Below are 17516 nucleotides of genomic sequence, written 5' to 3' on the forward strand. Positions count from 1 at the left end.
ACATTTTTGCTCGTATATATATATATTTTCTTTATTCCCCTGCCACTCGACCCCTCGACAATGCACTCTTATTGGCAGCCACTCGCTAAACAGTTGACCCACTTCCTGGTTCCTGGTGGGTTATTCCCACACCCCACCGCCCACCGCCCACCGCCCCACTGCATCATCTTCAGCATAATAAGCTGTTCCCTGGCCCAGTTTGTGGCGCTTCTTTTTCGCTTCCAGCTTGTCATTTTCAATTTGGCTAATCGACACACTCGCCCCACATTGTTGCCGTGGCTTTTTGGCCCGGTACTCTGCCTGCCTTCCCGCCTGCAATTGTTCCAAATAGTCACGTGGCTTGGCAGCCTCTCTGAGCAGCAGCCAAATTCCGCACTGACCCACATAAAAAAGCCACTGTCGAAAATATTCCGAGGGGCAGGAGGAGCAGTTGTTTTGGCCTGGCCCCTGGAAAACTCTGAATGGGTAACATCCAGAAGAGATTGCCACGTAATCGGTATAGAGAAGAGGCTTTGCAGGTGAAACATGACAAATTGTGAAGGTAAATTAAGAAACTTAAACATGAAAATTTATAATAAAATACAAATTATCATCAAACTATGTATATAAGTCTAACCAACTTTCACAAATTATAAAACTTTAACTTAAGGCTTAAGGCTTAAGGCTTTCAATTCTAGATCCCAAGATCGAGAATGATGTCCTTTAAATCTATATATAAATCTTTACCATTATCCAACGCTTTCTAGTTAAACTAACCAACCCATTTGGTGAACCTCAGGGCATTGAAATTGCAACCGGGGAGCGCTTACATAAAATGCCACAACGCGGCCGCCACAAGAATTAATTGAAAAGTGAAAGCCGAACCGAGAGCCCAATTCAGATGGTTTGAGTTGTGTTGAGGCAAGCCGCCAAATTGAAAAGCGCTTTTCACAGCGGAATGAGAGGCTACAGTTTCACTTTTCCCCATGGCGCCGCCTCTTAAGCCCCTCCCCATCCCTCCATCACAAAGGATAAAGGACTGCAGTGAAATGAACACGGCCAGACAAAAGGAGGAGCAGCAGCAGCAGTAGCAGCTGCAGAAGCATCTGCATAATTCATCGGACGAGCAGGAGGAGATACAGATAGACAGAAGTGTATGTATGGAAAATGTAATTATATTTGTGAGAGCGAGGGAGAGCCAGCTCCTGCAGCTGTTCGCATTCAATTAGGAACCACTTGCTGCTGAAATCTAGCGCAAGGCTGAGTCCTGATTTAGACTACTCCCACTCTTTTAGCCATCTCTTCTAATTCGACAAGCCAATTTGTAGCCAATTGCGAGTGCAACATCAATGGCAATGCCAGAAAGCTGCTACAACAACAAGAAGAAAAAATCAAACTTTCAACAACTCGACAACTATGTAAGTGACTGGCCAACAGCAGCAACGCCAGCGCAACGGCAACAACAACGAAAATGGCTGCACATTGCAATTGAATTATTCGTTTGGGGGCGACTGAAATTTCAGTGGAAAATTCGCTTACAAAACTCGCTTTGTGCACGGTGAAAAACTTAGGAATTTCTTTAAAGTTTTCATTACAAGTTAAGGAAATGTAAGACAAATGGGGAAAACTAAAGCTTTCCAATCTAATAAAACACAAAAATCCAAAATTAGCAATAATTTTAGTTACAATTTTCTTTGCAGTGCAGCTCCTGGGTGATGGAAACGCTGCTGGAACAGCAAACAGCACTTCAAAAGCTTTTGTTAGGCTCCATGCGTGTGAGTGGGTGGTGATTGGCTGGCCTGGCCATTGGCTGAGCTGTGCGGGTGCGGGTCGTGCATATTTCAAAACTAACAATTGTTATTGTTGTTGTTACTTTTGCAAACTGCCGCTACTGTTTGGGGGGCCAAAACTTTCGTCTTTTTTCCTTTCCTGCCAACTGCGATGGTCCTCTGAAATTGATTACCGATAACGCCGAAAAGGATAATGGACTTTTGTTGCTGCAGCTGCTGGGAAAAAAGTAGTGGAAAAAAATTGGCCAAAGCGCAGTGAAACTCTGAAATCCAACTAAATGTGTGAAAAGCAAAAGAGGGGAAGGAAAATTCGTGGAGAAAATGCCAGCAAAGGGCAAACGGATTGGAGAATCGGTATCCAGTTTGCTGGTCCTACGACCCAGACCCCAGACAGCCAGGATATATCCAGCTAACGATGGGCATATGCCACTGGCCACTGGCAAGAAAAGGCGATTATGGTCAGCATCGAAGGGGGGTGGGGGTGGTATGTAAAGAACAGGCCCGGAAAAGTGTGGAAAAGGAAAGCCACACCACCACACGCTTGTTAATCTCCATAGATATTGGAGTGGAAGATGAAACGTTGGCTAAAGTTCTCTCACCGCTTTTCCGCTTTCCCGTTTTTCCTGACCAAACACAATTCACTCGAAAAACATTTGCGGAACAAAGCGAATAATTTGCTCGGGTTATTTGTGCATAAATTAAACGTAGGTAAGAGACTGTGGTCAGGCTATGCCACACACACACACACACATAGCTCATAATTATCCTGAGGAAGGGGCATGGGTGTGTTCCACACATTTGGTCAGTGAACAAGATTTTCCCGTGCATTATCTAACAAACCAAATAGGTTAACAAAAAACCGCTGAGAACAAAGAAAAGGGAGCCAAAGCGGACTTTTGGCAATTTATAACATTTTGCTCATTTTCTCATTGCTCATTGCTCATTTTGCCACACACTTTATAGCTGTGTGTGTGTGTCTCTGTGTGTGGCAACTTCCGGTGGCATGAAAACGGCGCCAGCTAGCGAAAAAAATGTAATAAAACATGTTTAAAAAACGAGCAAACACAAGTGAAGTGGCATTAAGCAGGAGGACAAAACCCAAAGCCAGGAGACGACGAGCAGCGCAGCCAAATGCTGAATGTAAAGCAAGGCACTGGTAGAAAACTATAGGTAAGTGTTTTTAAACTCAAAATATTGTGAAACTATAGAAAATATACTTAAGTCTTACATAAATTTGAAGCTTCTCTGATTAGATTTCTTAAAAAGCAAGTTTGATGGGAAAAAGAAGGGCCTTCTTTTTAGTACCTCTCTCACATCCTAAGCTATAATCTAGCAAGTACCAAACCTATTTCCTAAGTGCACTTTAAGAAGGGTAAAATGAGGGGAGTTGCGGGGGCAACAAAAACACAGCGTGTTTAACGAGCCATTTGCCGCTTTGGCGCTGAACTTGCTAATTGAATTAGAGCCGCTCGCTTCCTCGCTCAGTGGCTCCTTCTTCCCTGGTTCACTGGATGACGATGGAGGAGGCTGAAGATGAGGATGACGATGAGGATGTGCATGTGAATGCCGATGTGGATGAGAACGAGGATGCGCCGCCGGCAGGATGTGAGCTCTAACAACAACAAAGACCGGGGCAAGACTGACAGGGGCAGGGCAGGGCAGGGCGGCAAATCGGTAGCAAAGCGTATTTGGTTGCTAAACGCTTTGGCATGCCGCATGCCTCAGGGGCTCACCACCACTGCCACACATCCATACGACTAGGATCCTTCAACCCAACCAGCAACCACGCCCGCAGGATTCAATTAAGTGTAAGTGCGCCGGGCACACACACACACCCTCACACACACACACCCTGCCTAGCATAAAGAGCAAGTTGGCCAGGACTAAAAGTCTTGCAACAGTTTCGCCCTAATGAGCAGCAAACTCTCGACACCCGCCAAAAAAAAAAACTTGCTAACTGCCGGATAGATAGTTGAATGCACGAAAATCCGCCCCTTGGCCATTATCGGTTATGATTAGCCGGGTACTCGATGGCGATGTCGTAAAAGTTCGTTCGAAAGCTGCCAGTATCTCCACTCGATTGGCCCTCAATCGGACGAGGACGATATGGCCGCCAGCTGAGTGGCAGGCCCAGACAGGCCTCGATATGAGATGATTTTGAAAGCAGGCGAATTTATAAGCCACAGAAGCCCCGCTGAATGGAATTCCAGCCTTGATTCAGAGTCAAAATTGGACATACCCTTGAATAGACCGTAATTGATTTTGGCCCCAAAGGCTCTGCAAATAGGTTAGCAAGCTTGTTAAGGGCTATAGCACCTCACTTTACAGGAAAATTGCTATAGACCTGCAAAAAAGGGAAGGCATGTCTAATTTTGGAAGACTTGTTTTAACCTTCTTTTCAAACTTCTTGGGAGGGCATTCAAACTTCCTCTACTCTGGGCCTTAAGAAACCCAGCCAATATCCTCGGCCAAATGACACACATCACATCGAGAGCAGCAACAATCTTCCCACGCAAGGACAAACAAGGACGTGGACGCCCACTGATTTCGCATAATAACTTTGTCCCGTCGCCCATCGTTCATTGATAAAAATCGTAGCCGAGTCCCCCCACCCTCATTCTACGCATCCTTTTTCCCCAGCACTGTTCCGACTTTGTCTCAGCCATTTTCTTAACTTTCGCCCCTTTGGGACTTTAGGCCGCAACGCCCACACAACATGCCACGCCTCCCAGTAGAGAAAGTGCTTAACTTGTTGTTATTTATGGCCCACATCCAACAGCAGGGCTCAAAAAAACCCGAAAGGGGGAAAGAGGAAAACGTAATCGATTGCGACAGGAAAAAAGTTAGCAACGAAATGAAATTATCCGCAGAGGAGAAACTTTTAATTAGTTATTGCAAATGATTATTCGATGCAGTAACTGCAACTGCAACTGCGTAGCTAGTTCGTGACCAAACGTGGGCTAAACTAAAGTTTGACCTGTTTCGATTTCGTTTTGGGGGAAAATTTATCAAACGCATTTTCGCCCGAAGGCCAAACGGCAAAAGCTGAAAGTGGAAAATTGAAAATTGTTCGCAGGCCAAGGACGGGGCTATTTCATTATTAAATTCCGAAAGTCCTTGAAGGGATGTGGGCGTGGTAGGGTGGTTGACATTTGGCTTTGGCTCGTTGACTTTTTCTATTTGGCCAAAAGAACAAAATAAATGAAAGGCGAAGGCAGGGCAACAACGAAAAATGACTGGAAACCAATCAGCGTGAAAATTGCTAACCCAAAAAACACACACACACACACACTAACACTAACACATACTAGTGACAAAAGAAAACGTGTTCGAGTTATTCTTTGGGGCATTTGTGGCCTTCAAATTGAGTTGGACAAAGTAATTTGCTCGACACGTGGACAAATAATAATTTGAGGTCCTAAAGAACTTCCCTTTGCCCAGTTAAACGTACAAAAAACATAAAAAACTTGACTGTTAATGAGTAAGGCAATCATTTACATCTCATCTACATCTCCAGTCCCATATATTATAACCCAACTTTATCCCCTTTCCCATTAAGTTATTCCCATTGACATGTCTAAAAATAAATTCCTGCTTATAAAAGCTAAAATACTTGTTAACACCTAAAATAGATATCCGCAATCAATCACGCGATTGATGGCTTCTCACCTTGCCCGTGGCCCACGTGGCGTATGGGTAACTTTATTTATAGATGCCAGAGCGCACGAAAATAGGAAAATACCCAAACATCCCAAACATCCAAACAGGCAAACAGTTGTAAACAAAGCTGGCAAGAGAGTGAAATAAAGGACGCAACAGTGTGATGCGAGCTGTGACGTAAAAATGGGGGGGCGAGAAAAGCGGGAAAATCCGAATGAAAATATGCGCATGCGCCGCCAACTGCGAAACTGTTACCAGTATTTAACAGTCAGTTTTTCAGCAGGAAAATACTGCTACTGCTGCTGCTGCTGTTGCTGCTGCTGCTGGCTCTGCTACTTTGGCCATGGCAACGCTTTTGGCAGAAGCTCAGTTCAGTTTTGGCAGCGAGCGCAGTTCGACGTTGAAAATTGCGGGCTGCCCCTTTTTTAGCGGACCATGATGCCACGCAAAGAAGCCACGCGACCGAGAAAAACCAGAGAAAGTGTTCAGTAAAAAAATCAAATAAAGAAAAATCAAGAAAAAATATATATTTCCCGCGAAAAGTTAGCAAATAAATATAAAGGTGAAAAGTCAGCTTGTAATCAGTGGAAAAAGCAGTGAGTGGTGTTTTGATATGGTGACCAGCATTTGTTTGCGATGCTTGAAAATCAATGAAAGTGAAAGTGAAAACAGCACGCACACGCACACACATACACACACAGCTGCTGCTTCTGCTGCTGCTGACGACACGCACACACACAAATAGCTGACCGAAGAGCGAGAAAGGGAAAAAAAACGAGAGACAGAGAGAGAAAGAGAGAGAGAGAGAGTGAGAGTTATATTTTTGACGTCATTAATTTGCAAGTGTGTGCGCTCGCTGAGGTGTCAAATTTAGCAAATTAGCCTGACAAATTGCCAGCAATTAGAGCCAACTCAAAGGCACTTACTAACACAGACATACACACACATACACTTATATAGAGTGGCAAAATAGGGAACACACACACAAAAGTGTTGCATAACCTGCAGGCGCCACTTTTGAAAGGCTCGCACCAACACATCGGTGCAGCGTTGTCCTTGAAACGTTTGCATAAGCTGCGCTATCTGCTTGTGGTTATGTCGTTGTCAGTCGTCAGTCAGGATACGTATGTGCCCCTACGTTATCCTTTGGCATTGGCACATATTACACGACCCACATGTTTGTGTGTGTTTATGTGTGTGTGTAAGAGAGAGTGTGCTTGTGTTTATCTTCTGCCCGCAAGCATAAACAAAAATTCACGGCACGCTAGCTTTGTGCAAAAAAGGATACCCCTATGGGTGATGTGAGAGCGTGCAAACACACATTTCTAGGTCGGGTCGCATTTTTAGGGTTAAAGGTTGCCAGGGCAGGTTGGATGCCATTTATTTTACGACCCTACACAGGGGGAAACCATATTCAAATATCAATTTGAATTGAATATGTTCAAGTAACTGAATTCTGTTTAGAACTGAAAGAGTTTAAAAGTCAAAGAAGTGTAGGGAAGTTCCAGATATAACTTTGAAGTTCATTAAAATGTTAAAATGTTAACTAAAAATAGTGATAATATTTCTCCCTGTGTACCGGTATGCGTTCGACTGTGAGCTTATGTAGTTTTTGCGTAATTGGGTTGAAGCGAGTTGGACGAGTCCTTGAACTAGTGCGCCACATAAACGACCGTTGCAAGGACTTGCGTCACATGTCCTTAAAGCTGTTGGACTTTAAGCCAAGTCATCGTCTCTCCTTTTTTTTCAAGCTCATTTGTCCCTATTCCCGGACTTATCTGATAGTGCACATTAGCCAGCTGAGACAGCCCAATCGTTATCGTTCGCTGGCCTTTATTTACGAGCTCGCTTGGGGACTCCTAAGCTTGAACCCTTTGGCAGGCGCACAGGCCATTAACCAAATTGCCCCAAAACGTTCAAATGTTTTAAATTATTTAAATGCCACAACCCGTAGATGAGAACAAATGGTCAGAAGGGGGAGAACCCGAAAAGAGCAAGGCCAGTTGAAAACTTCTCAGAGGCCGCAAAAGATGGCAAACAAAGCGAAAAGACCTTGGCAAATACCAAAAAAAATAAATAACCAGTGCAAAGGCTATGGCTATGCCAATGCCACGCCCCCTCTGGGCGGCTCATAAATCTTGCTTAGCAACGCTCAAGTGCTCCAGGAGAAGGACGACCGAAAATCGGTTTGGGGTTCAGGGGCACATTATAATATTTGCGGCTGAAAAAGGTTCGGAAACTTCGGAAAAAAAAGGTTTTTCCGCCTAGGCTTATATGCGGCAGTTTAATTATTTTAAATTGAACAAAACTCAAATTGGGCGCCGCTTCACTGGAACGTGTCCAGCCTAAATGGAAAAGCCGCAGCTCGCAGCTAGCAGCTCGCAGCCTTTATATAATTATTGCAGCTGCCATTTTCATTAACAAATCGGGGAGTTATTGAAGCGGACATTTTTATTTTAATTAAAATGACATTTGAACTTATTATACAGGGTGATTGGGAGAGAGTGGGGTATATAAGTTTGACAATGTTTTTGACTAGAAAGCCTGGTAAAGAAAATAGGTAGAAAAAACTGTCATATCAAAGTAAAACAAGTTTCTTGCTCTCTTCAACAACTTTTGCCAAGTTTGACAAAGGAAAAAGGATAATTAAAAGTCGAGAGCCTCGCATCATGCTGACTTGTACTTTAATTGGCTTTTTCTTGCTCACCTCGCAGCCGTAGTTATTAACTAGTGGAAAACTGATACTGCCGCCAGGGTGGATAAATAAACTGTAGTCATAAAAATTTAATCAACCGTTTTATTTTAATCTCTTTTTGTCTGGCAGCGAAAAGCGTGAATTACACGCTCAAGCGTTAATATAAATTCTGCGATGCATAAATTCCATAAGAAACGAGCCAGCAAATTTATTAATTGCATGCGAATTCCATGCCAGAAGGGGTTGGGTAATATCCTTTGGCTCAAAGGCGGCTTAAAACAATGCAAGAATTATGTTGCGGATAGGGGACAGATATATCTGTTCAGTCAGGCGGCGATGTTAAGGGTCTTAAAGCTTATAAAATCTCTTTACTTCTTCTTTTAACATTTCACGCAATTCAAATTGATTAATTTATTGTTTGAAATCAATTTGATGGCCGAAAAAGATGTAACAGTTAAGCAACAGAAATTATCAATGAAATGGAATTCAATTTCCAGTCGCTTCATCTGAGTTCCTCAGTCAAAGTCTAACCATTCGACACACAACTTCTGGCTATCAATAATGAATTATTGAAACGGCTGTCAGAGGAGAACTTCGAATTGGACCATTGAGCAGGCTTTGGGAAATTCGAAAATAATTTGCATAAATTATCAAAACAAAAGCCAAAAATGCCATTGAAAATATAAATGTTGGTCTATGGCAGATGTATTTTCGTTAGAATTTAAATAAATGAACATAAATAAATTCAAATTAAAATGAAAACCTAAATTGCATTTCGGCTGCGTGCGTTTTGCTTCTTTTGAGGCCTTAGATCCAGCCGATAAATAAACAAATTAAATATGCACATTTAAATGGCAATCAAAGGCAGCGACAAATGGGTGGGAATAGAAAAACACAACTACAACGGAAACAGCAGCTGTCATTTGTCTCAATGTGTGCGTGTCCTACCTCCCCTCCACTCCCCCCCCGGAATTTCCTCCACCAACACCATTTTCATTTTTCTTCTATGTCTGTTTTGTGTGTAATTCAGCATTCGAAACGCGAAACGTAACGCAAACTTCAAATTAAACTGTGAATTATATTACTATTAAGTTCAGCCATTCCATTTGTGGTGCTAACCAACAATGCCCAACTAGGCGTATACGTGATACAATTTAACCAAAGCCAATTCAGCAGTATTGTTGCGTCTGATAAAATGAGTAAGTAAATGATTGTATTTTATATGAAATTGATATTAGACGGGGGTATAAGTGTGATATAAACATATATTAATATGGTCAGAAATTGACTTCCAGCAAGTTTAAGCTTTCATTTCCTTAATTTTCCCAGACAAAAGTAACTTCAATTTCAATCCCAATTCAGTTAGTTCTATTCCCACTTAGCAGTTCATTGTCTATGTAAATACATAATGAATGACTAGTTGAGAGGCCTTAATTGAAACTCTTTGTTTGCCAAAGTCTTCATCTGCGTAAATGTTGTTTTTCGTTGGAAATCGGTAGAGGAAGCTTTAGCATTTTAAGTACAAGTACAAGCTGATTATTGAGTCATTGTTACTAAGTATTTAACTGCAAACAATTTCCAGCTAAGTCAGCAACTTTGAGCATCCAAAGATAGCCATTTAATTATGGTCTGATGGGTTTGTTATACAATTCACATTGCGTACAAAATTTGAAGCGTTTTAGGGCCTTAGACCACACAGAGACTCAATTAGGAGGCAACAATTTTTGGCTAAATTTACCAAAATACATTGTAATTCAATTTTCTTAAATGTTACACAATGCCCAACACGAGGAGCATTCAAGGAAACAAAGTAAGACAGTACCGATCCAGACCGAGAAACAGAGAACAGCAGATGGAGTCAGAGCAACTAAGCGCATTAAACTTGAATGTTTGACAGGCGAAGGGAAAGGCGAAGGGAAAGGGAGGAGGTAGGGAAAGCGGAAACGGAAACGGGAGCGTCGGAAAGGAAACAAAACAGAGAGCTGAGAAAGTGGCAAGTGCGGGCAAAAATGGAGTCCTGCTCGGATTTACTTGTCGGAGCTGTGCCAGCTTTTGTCTGTCAGTCAAACATTCAGCTCTAGCTCCTCCATCGATTCGCCTGCCTTGCTGCCAGCCTGCCATTCGGTGGCCAATGTTTATTGCATATCAATTAAGAGCCTGCCCGAGAGCAGCATCCTACTCTGCCATTTGCCAGTTAGACACTTATTCGTACAGAGAGAGAAATTTTACTCAAAGGGATCTGCCAATCAGTTTAAGCACTTAAAACGCTTTAAGGATTTCTTCTTACACATTTTAACCTTAGACTGAACTTAAAGTTCTTTGCAAATATAAAGTACGATTTTTCAATATATTTTCCTAATGTATTCCGGTACATCAGAATAGGATCAGGACCCTGCGGTCTAGGCAGAGGCCGCCGAACGTGCCGAACATTTTCGCAAAACTTTTCCAGGATTCAAGGATGCGTATGGCAGTATGCGTTTGTGTGTGTAAGTTGCTGTGTATATTTGAGTTTCAGTTTTGTGCTGGGAATACTTGCGCCTGCTGCCTGTCAAAATCAACTTGAGCGTGCCATAATTTCCACGCCGAATGAGTTCAAGTAGAGCTGCCACATCCTCCGGGCGGCTTTCCCAGCTGCTCCTCTCAGTCGCCCCTCCCCCCTCCTTCACCGATTTCCTGGGGCTGCTGCTTCGCACGTGTGCGCAATTAAAAATGCAGCTTGCGGTTGTCGGGCAAATATACCCAACCCAACCCTTGTGGCCAACCCCAAAAGCCGCCCACTTTTAGCCAGCTGCCAACTGCCAACTGACTGCTCCACTGACACACAAAGTATAAAGAGACTTGAATATGTGGCGCACTCATTTGGCCGGCTTTTCAGTTCAATTTGTTGTTTGTCGTCTGCTAGCTGTAATTAAATTAATGCTTGCATGGGGACCACCGCGGCGTATACGTAATTTCAATTTCACTTCTCTTTTTCGTAGGACCGCCAAAAAAAAAAAAAAGAAAAATACTAAGCGAAAGCCGAAAAGAAAACGAAACAAAGCAACACCAACACAAGCACCAACAACAACAACAACAAAGAAGAGGAAAACTGCAGAGAGAAGCATTCGGCAAGCAAATCCCTGACCTGATTTAGTGACTTCTCCCCATCCTCCGAGATGCAGCTACTGGCTTTTCCCTTCGCTTTTTTTTTTGCAGCATTGGCTTTTGCTTTCCGTTTAGTTACCTTCAGCACCACTCCTCCGGACAATCTGCTGTTTACTTTTTATGCCAACTTTCCATTTTTATTTCGCCCCGAAAAAAAGGAAAATGTCGCCCGTCTGTCTGCCAGCTGAAAAGCCAACATCCAGCCTGTGAAAATGCCCTCGCCATTCGCCATTCGCCACTCTTCAGTTTCACATTTTCCCTTCCGTTCTACTTGCAAATAGCATTAGAACATTTCATTGCTCGGCAGCGCAAGGGAAACGTGCCCAAGTCCAGGTCCTGACTTAGGAAAAGGGAGTCTGCGGAGGAGCAGTGGCAGGAGAGTAGCTTGATTTTACTGCTGGTTGGGGTCTGGCCTCCGAATGCCAAGCGGAATCTATTTTTAACAGTTTGCAGAATCGTGAAAGTCGCTGCGACGTCATGTGCCAACGATTAGGGTCAGCGGGAGAGAGTTTTCCAATGTGAAAGGGTATTAGCTGGGGTTTCTTTCTCTTTGAAAGGATTAGAAAGCTGAACAATTGCTGTAATGAGTGAAAAAACCTTCTAAAGTTAAAAATACACCAAACAGGGCTTCGAATTTTCCTTGTTAAAAGTATTTTTAAACATTTAATTAGTCTTTTTTATCCCTCTAAGAATTAAGAAATGAATACATTATTTTTAGCACTAAAGTAGCTTCCTTTTCATCCCAACAATGTAATTCATTCATAAACTTCGTTGTTTTTAAAAATAAAACTCTGGTATGACTTCAGGGTAAGCCCTTCTTCGCTCTGGGAAAACTCATAGCCATTGGCCCATTTATTGTTTTTCGCCGAGCTTTGTATTTTTGTGTGTTTTCCGCTTAGTCGAGTGCAAGATCAGCTAACTTCAATGGCCAGAGTCAGGGGCTCCTGCAGCTCGGCCAGCAGAAAAGCAAGGAGCACCAGCAGCAGCAGCAGCAGCAGGGCCATAAACATAAACTTGCATTATGGCCAAGCAAATAAAACTGCAGCCAAATGACACGTACAACTGCCACAGATTCGAAGGGATATATGGAGAAGAAATTACGGAGGGGCGCTGGAATTCTGCGACTGCGATTTACTGCGACTTTGCTTTCGGTTTTTATTTTACTTTATTCTCGCCCCGGCTTTTTCAGGCCATCGATTTTGCTAGTCGACATTTTTCCTTGTTTTTCCGCCAGAGAAGAAATGCGGAAAAGTGTGTCAATGAAATTGTTGTTGCGCCGCTGCTGTCTCTGCATTGTCAACAGTTTTTTTTAAAGCCCAGCAAGCTGATAAAATATTTTGTGGCTGCCAAAAAAGGAATATCATTTCTGGCCAAAAATGGTAATGGAATCATATATATGTATATATAGCATATATATCCTATATATAATTAAACGAATTGATCAGGCGAAAAGGCCTTTGTCTTGGCAACAATATTTGGTCAATTTCTCGAACTGATTGCATTGATTTGCCCATTTGCCACGTTGCGTATACGCAACCAGCCATAAAGACTCACATTATGTATGCCGTACGCACACACACACACACATATGCAAATATTATGACGCACAGGACGAGCCAATAAAATGCAATTGCAAATTTATACAAATGTCTTCGAATTATTATTGTGGCATAAACGAGTTCTGGCTACGACTCTTTCTCCCATTCGTCTCATTGTCGTTTGCCCATTTGCCGAGCGTGTGTAGGATGTTGCCTACCAATTTCAATTTAATTGTTCTATCAAATTCTGTGCGGGTTTCGTGTTGGGTGCACTGAGAGAAAAGAGGTGCTATTAACAAAAAATTATATTTAGAAAAGAAAATCTGAAAAAAACATCCTTCATGAAGTTAAATTTGATAGAAAAACCAATTTTAAAGTTACCAAAACCTCAGCGTCTTTCTTAACATTAAGTTTTCAAATTCTATCAGTAGTTTACCACATTTTTCCCAGTGCATCCGTGTGTGTTGTTCTATTTTGTTTGGACTGTTTGGCATGAATTATGACAGGCATAAGCAAATGCCGCCTTCGCCAGCCTCAACGGCTTCCTTTGTCCTCCGTTTATGTGTTATGTGTTTATTTTTATTTGCCGGAGGATTTGCCTCAAAAGACGTTGTGTTAATGGCGAGCGTATCCTTATTACATATATATACATATCCTGTCGGATTGCCCTGGCACGTTCCAAGCAGCAAGTTGGCTCTAATAAAGCTCCAGGACCTGCTCCTTTTTCGCTCCGTTCACAAATCCCCAGCACCAGCTACCCCATTACGCACCACAAAGAGGCGAAAAAAAATAGCAACAACAACAACAAACTGGCAATGAGAGAAATTTTCTTTTAAACGCAAAACAAACAAACAAAACATACAGTGGGTCCTGCAAATAAACAAGTTTTTCTTCCAAAGAGAGAGAGAGAGATCTGCCAGAGTTTTTATGGCCACAAAACAATTTGCTTTTTATTTATGATTACACGAAGCCCAGCAACAGAGCGCCAGCTACAGAAATATTTATTTATTCGGTTATAAAATAAGCTCCACTGAATTTACAATTTACAATTGAATAGCGGAAGTTCTTCTTTATTTTGAATGAAATTCAATAAAAAGAGCAAAACTGCATTTAAATCGAAATCAGCAAGCGGAAATATGCGTTATGCAAAGTAATGCCAGAGGAGGAGGAGGAGGTGGAAAGGGCGAGTGTGTGAGTACATCATTTGCATCCGTTTTTCCAGTTTGTTTGTGTATTTTCCTCGGTCAGAGGACTTTTGTGCAAACATCATTGCCTCAACTCGAGCCTCGCCTGGCCTTCTCTCTCCTGTTGAACTCATTCCGGAGTCATAAAGTTGGTCACATTTAAATTAAAATTCAACTTTCGCACGCCACGAGTGGCAGCAGATGCACTGCAGCTGAGAAGGCTGTGCTCAGTGGGTGGCAGGTCCTAATGAGGCACTGCAATGCCGGGAAAACTCTTCTGGACAGCACTGCCAAAATTGTGTTTGCCCTGCTGATTGCCATTAAATGTTGGCCAAAATGTTAAAATTAGAGTCGGAAACTCAGCTTGTGAGATGTCCTAATCTGCAGGCTTTTTGGCACAAGTCTAAGTACTTTTAATGTTAATTTCCAGTGAAATAATTTCCAGGATTATCCTGTAGTTTTAATTATTCACCAACTAATTTCCCAGAGTACCCATTAAGATTACCCTCTACTTTCATGATGGCACTTGGCAATATGTCGTGCCAGCAGGCTATGCTAATGCTGAACCATTATCACCCAAGCCGAGAGAATTACTTAACTACCTATAAGTCGAATCGATTTGGGTGGCCCACTTCGAGTTAACCCTTCCGTGGGGGCGTGCCACCCCCAAATAAGCGCCCTCGAGTATGGCCTATGCAATATGTGTGCGGTAATAGCCTATCCAAAATCGATTTGGGGCAGCACTCGGATCGTCTAAAAGCTGCCTCTTCAAATGAAACTAAAGTCCCAGGCCCTCTGTGCCAACCTGCTACGCCCACAATTTCATTTAATGCATGCTTAAAAGTATGCAACGCTTATTTATGGCCACATTTTTGCATATGCGTGTGAGATTCTATGAGTGTGTGTGTGTCTTTGCAAGCTTAAATCTGTGTCAACGGCAGCTGCAAACTACTGTACTATAACCATGTACTATAGCATGTAGCAGAGGGCTACAGCCACACCCACACCCACTCTCAAACACACCCACAACCTCGCCGCACCACCTGCACCCGCCTTTCCATCAACCAGTTGCATATTTTTGCCCCATTGTTGCTGCAGTTTCAGTTGTTGCGGTCCATGTTGTTGCATGTCGTGTTGACATTTTTGCGCGCCTGACATTTTCCTCTTTTTACCCCCAGTAATTCATATTCCACACCCACTTCCACCTCCACTCCGCCTTTATCAAATGCAGTCACCCGTCACGTCAACAGTAAAAAATACAAATTATGCGCAATTAAATTAAATACAACTTGCGTAGCTTCCACTAAGAACACTGCAAATGAAATGCGAATGCGGAAGCCCACAGCCAATGCAGTATGATAATTCTTTTTTTTTTTCCATAATTTTCCATTTGCATTATTGAAATTACAGGAGCGGAAAAGCGAATTCTTTGAGCTTTTTCTTTAAACAACAATTAAGTAAAGTCGCTTTAAGCTGGCAAAGGCTTTCATAAATCCTTGACTCTTTGCCATTTTCAATAAATCATTAAATTAAATTGAAATTTAAATGGGAATTAATCAGTATTGGTCAACCATAATTGAATATTCTTGTTTATTATTCTCTTTTCAAACTATTTGACAGAATTTATGACATTTTGTGCTTTGTGGTTTCAATTTAATTATTTTTTATTCAAGAATTTTCTTTAATTTTTGGCAGTTTAACATGACTAAAATCACTCTAAAAGATCAAATTTAAGAACCACCCAAGCCATCACTCAAATTTGAATAATTGACTTGAAAATAGAATTAAATTCAAGTTTAGGATTGGATTAGGAGGGCATGGGAACGGACTAAACTTTATTTGGCACTTGGGAAGCACTTCGAAAAAGTTTTCATTTGTGGCAGCATCAGCAAAGGCAACCCAAATCGATGGCATAATTCGCCAAGTGCTGCCGCACAAAGACGACGAACAAAAACGAGAATGGAGAAAATAGCAATCAGCATATGCGAAATGAATGGAACATAAATCCACCGCCTCCGCAATCCACATTCCTGGCCAGACGGTCGACGGTACCTTTTGCATTTATCCAGCTTTTGGCATGCCTCAGCACCTTCCCTTAGCCTTCTAAGGGGGAAAACAAAAGGACCTGAAAAAAGAACTCAAGGATACGCTCTCATCAGATCGTACAAAAAAAAAAACAGAAGAAGGACGAAGTAAAGTGGCGAAGCACTTGAGCAGGAGTCTCGCATCGAAATGCAGTGTATGGGCTTTAACAGCAGCGGTCAAAATGGTAGCAGCTTATGTTACCTGTGTTTCGGAATAGATAGCTTTCTATGCTTTCAGGGAGATATCTTTAGACAGCAGCATATATCTTTAGTTCTATACTCGTATAATATAACAAGTTTTAAGAAGATATTTCCTAGCCCTATTATTTCAACCGCAATCGTCCAAGCATATGTGAAGAGGATGCGAAGGATGCAGAACCACAAAGCAAACATATTTTCATTTTAAGCGCTTCGGCATAAGGGAAAACTCATTAGAGCTCGGCGAAAATACCAAAGAACCCAAGACGCCGACTAAAAGGCTGAAAAGCCAGAGAGCCAAGAGCAAGGATATGAAATTGAAAATTTATAATATCCGCCCGTTGGCGAGCGTGGAACGGGATGCAGCTTCAATTGCTGTTGATGTTTTCATGCGGCAAGTTATCTATGGATAGATGAAGTGCAGCCACTCGAAGCTGAAGGAAAAGTTGATGGGGAAGTGGGGAATGAGGAATCTCTTATTTTATTAAAAACTTAACAAGCAAAAAAGTTGCCAAGTGCCAAGTGGAGGCAAGGAGTCAGCCATTAGCCCGTTCGTTAAGTGTATGTGCGAGTTGTCTCGTCGGCAGTTTCCGTTTCCTTCCCATTGCAGCGGCATTAGCAGCACTCAAGGACACTTTTGCCAAGCGGAAGCAGACAAGCAAACTTGCCAGGACGCGTCCTGTTCCACTAGCTCTACGAACATCTACTCTCCCTTCGAGAAAATCCCGCATTAAGTTAATTTGCAACGTGCGCAGCTGAGGGCCCAGAAAAGTATGCTATAGTCTTCTTGTCGACCAAAACCCCCTCCTGCTCCTCTTTCTCCTCTTGTAAACCCATCGATGAGGTAATTCCGCGCTGATTTGCAGCGATTGGCAGTGCAGTCACGAGACACCCAACTGCAGATGGCTTCCTTTAGCCAGCTGTCCTTGATTAGGCCATCACACACAATGAGCATCCTGCGAGGCGCCCTCATTGTGACATTATGTTGCAAATTGCCGTGGCACTTTGTCACCAGAAGGTCGTGCATCGAACTTTGGTTTTAAGTTCTTGGGAATGTTTGAACTTTACTGTCTGGGATAAGCAACTTTATAAGATTGTTCCTTAAAGTCTTACTTAACATCTGAAAGTAAATCACATTCTTTATGGCTTTTCCTTACCTAACTATTAATAATTTACAAGACAAACCAAAATCTCCGCTGAAAGACAAAGGAGCGCATTCCATTTGCAGATGGCTGGCAATAAAT

The 17516-nt window shown here is 42.4% G+C and overlaps 1 protein-coding gene across 2 annotated transcripts in view; it reads left to right on the plus strand.

Annotated features, from left to right (window-relative positions):
* The first annotated feature begins 5804 nt into the window (after positions 1–5804).
* Positions 5805–17516, plus strand: part of LOC108114346 — a 41774-nt gene continuing 30062 nt past the window's right edge. Inside the window, exons 1-2 of one of the 2 annotated variants that reach the window (XM_017225286.2) lie at positions 5805–6025; positions 9155–9323. In XM_017225286.2, the coding sequence (XP_017080775.1) occupies positions 9320–9323 (4 nt within the window). In that variant the 5' untranslated portion in view covers positions 5805–6025; positions 9155–9319. The remainder of the gene's footprint in view (positions 6026–9154; positions 9324–17516) is intronic. The other variant, XM_017225287.2, reaches the window with a different exon arrangement.

Source organism: Drosophila eugracilis, unplaced genomic scaffold, assembly GCF_018153835.1.
Source record: "Drosophila eugracilis isolate 14026-0451.02 unplaced genomic scaffold, ASM1815383v1 contig_2154, whole genome shotgun sequence".
Lineage (NCBI taxonomy): Eukaryota > Metazoa > Arthropoda > Insecta > Diptera > Drosophilidae > Drosophila > Drosophila eugracilis.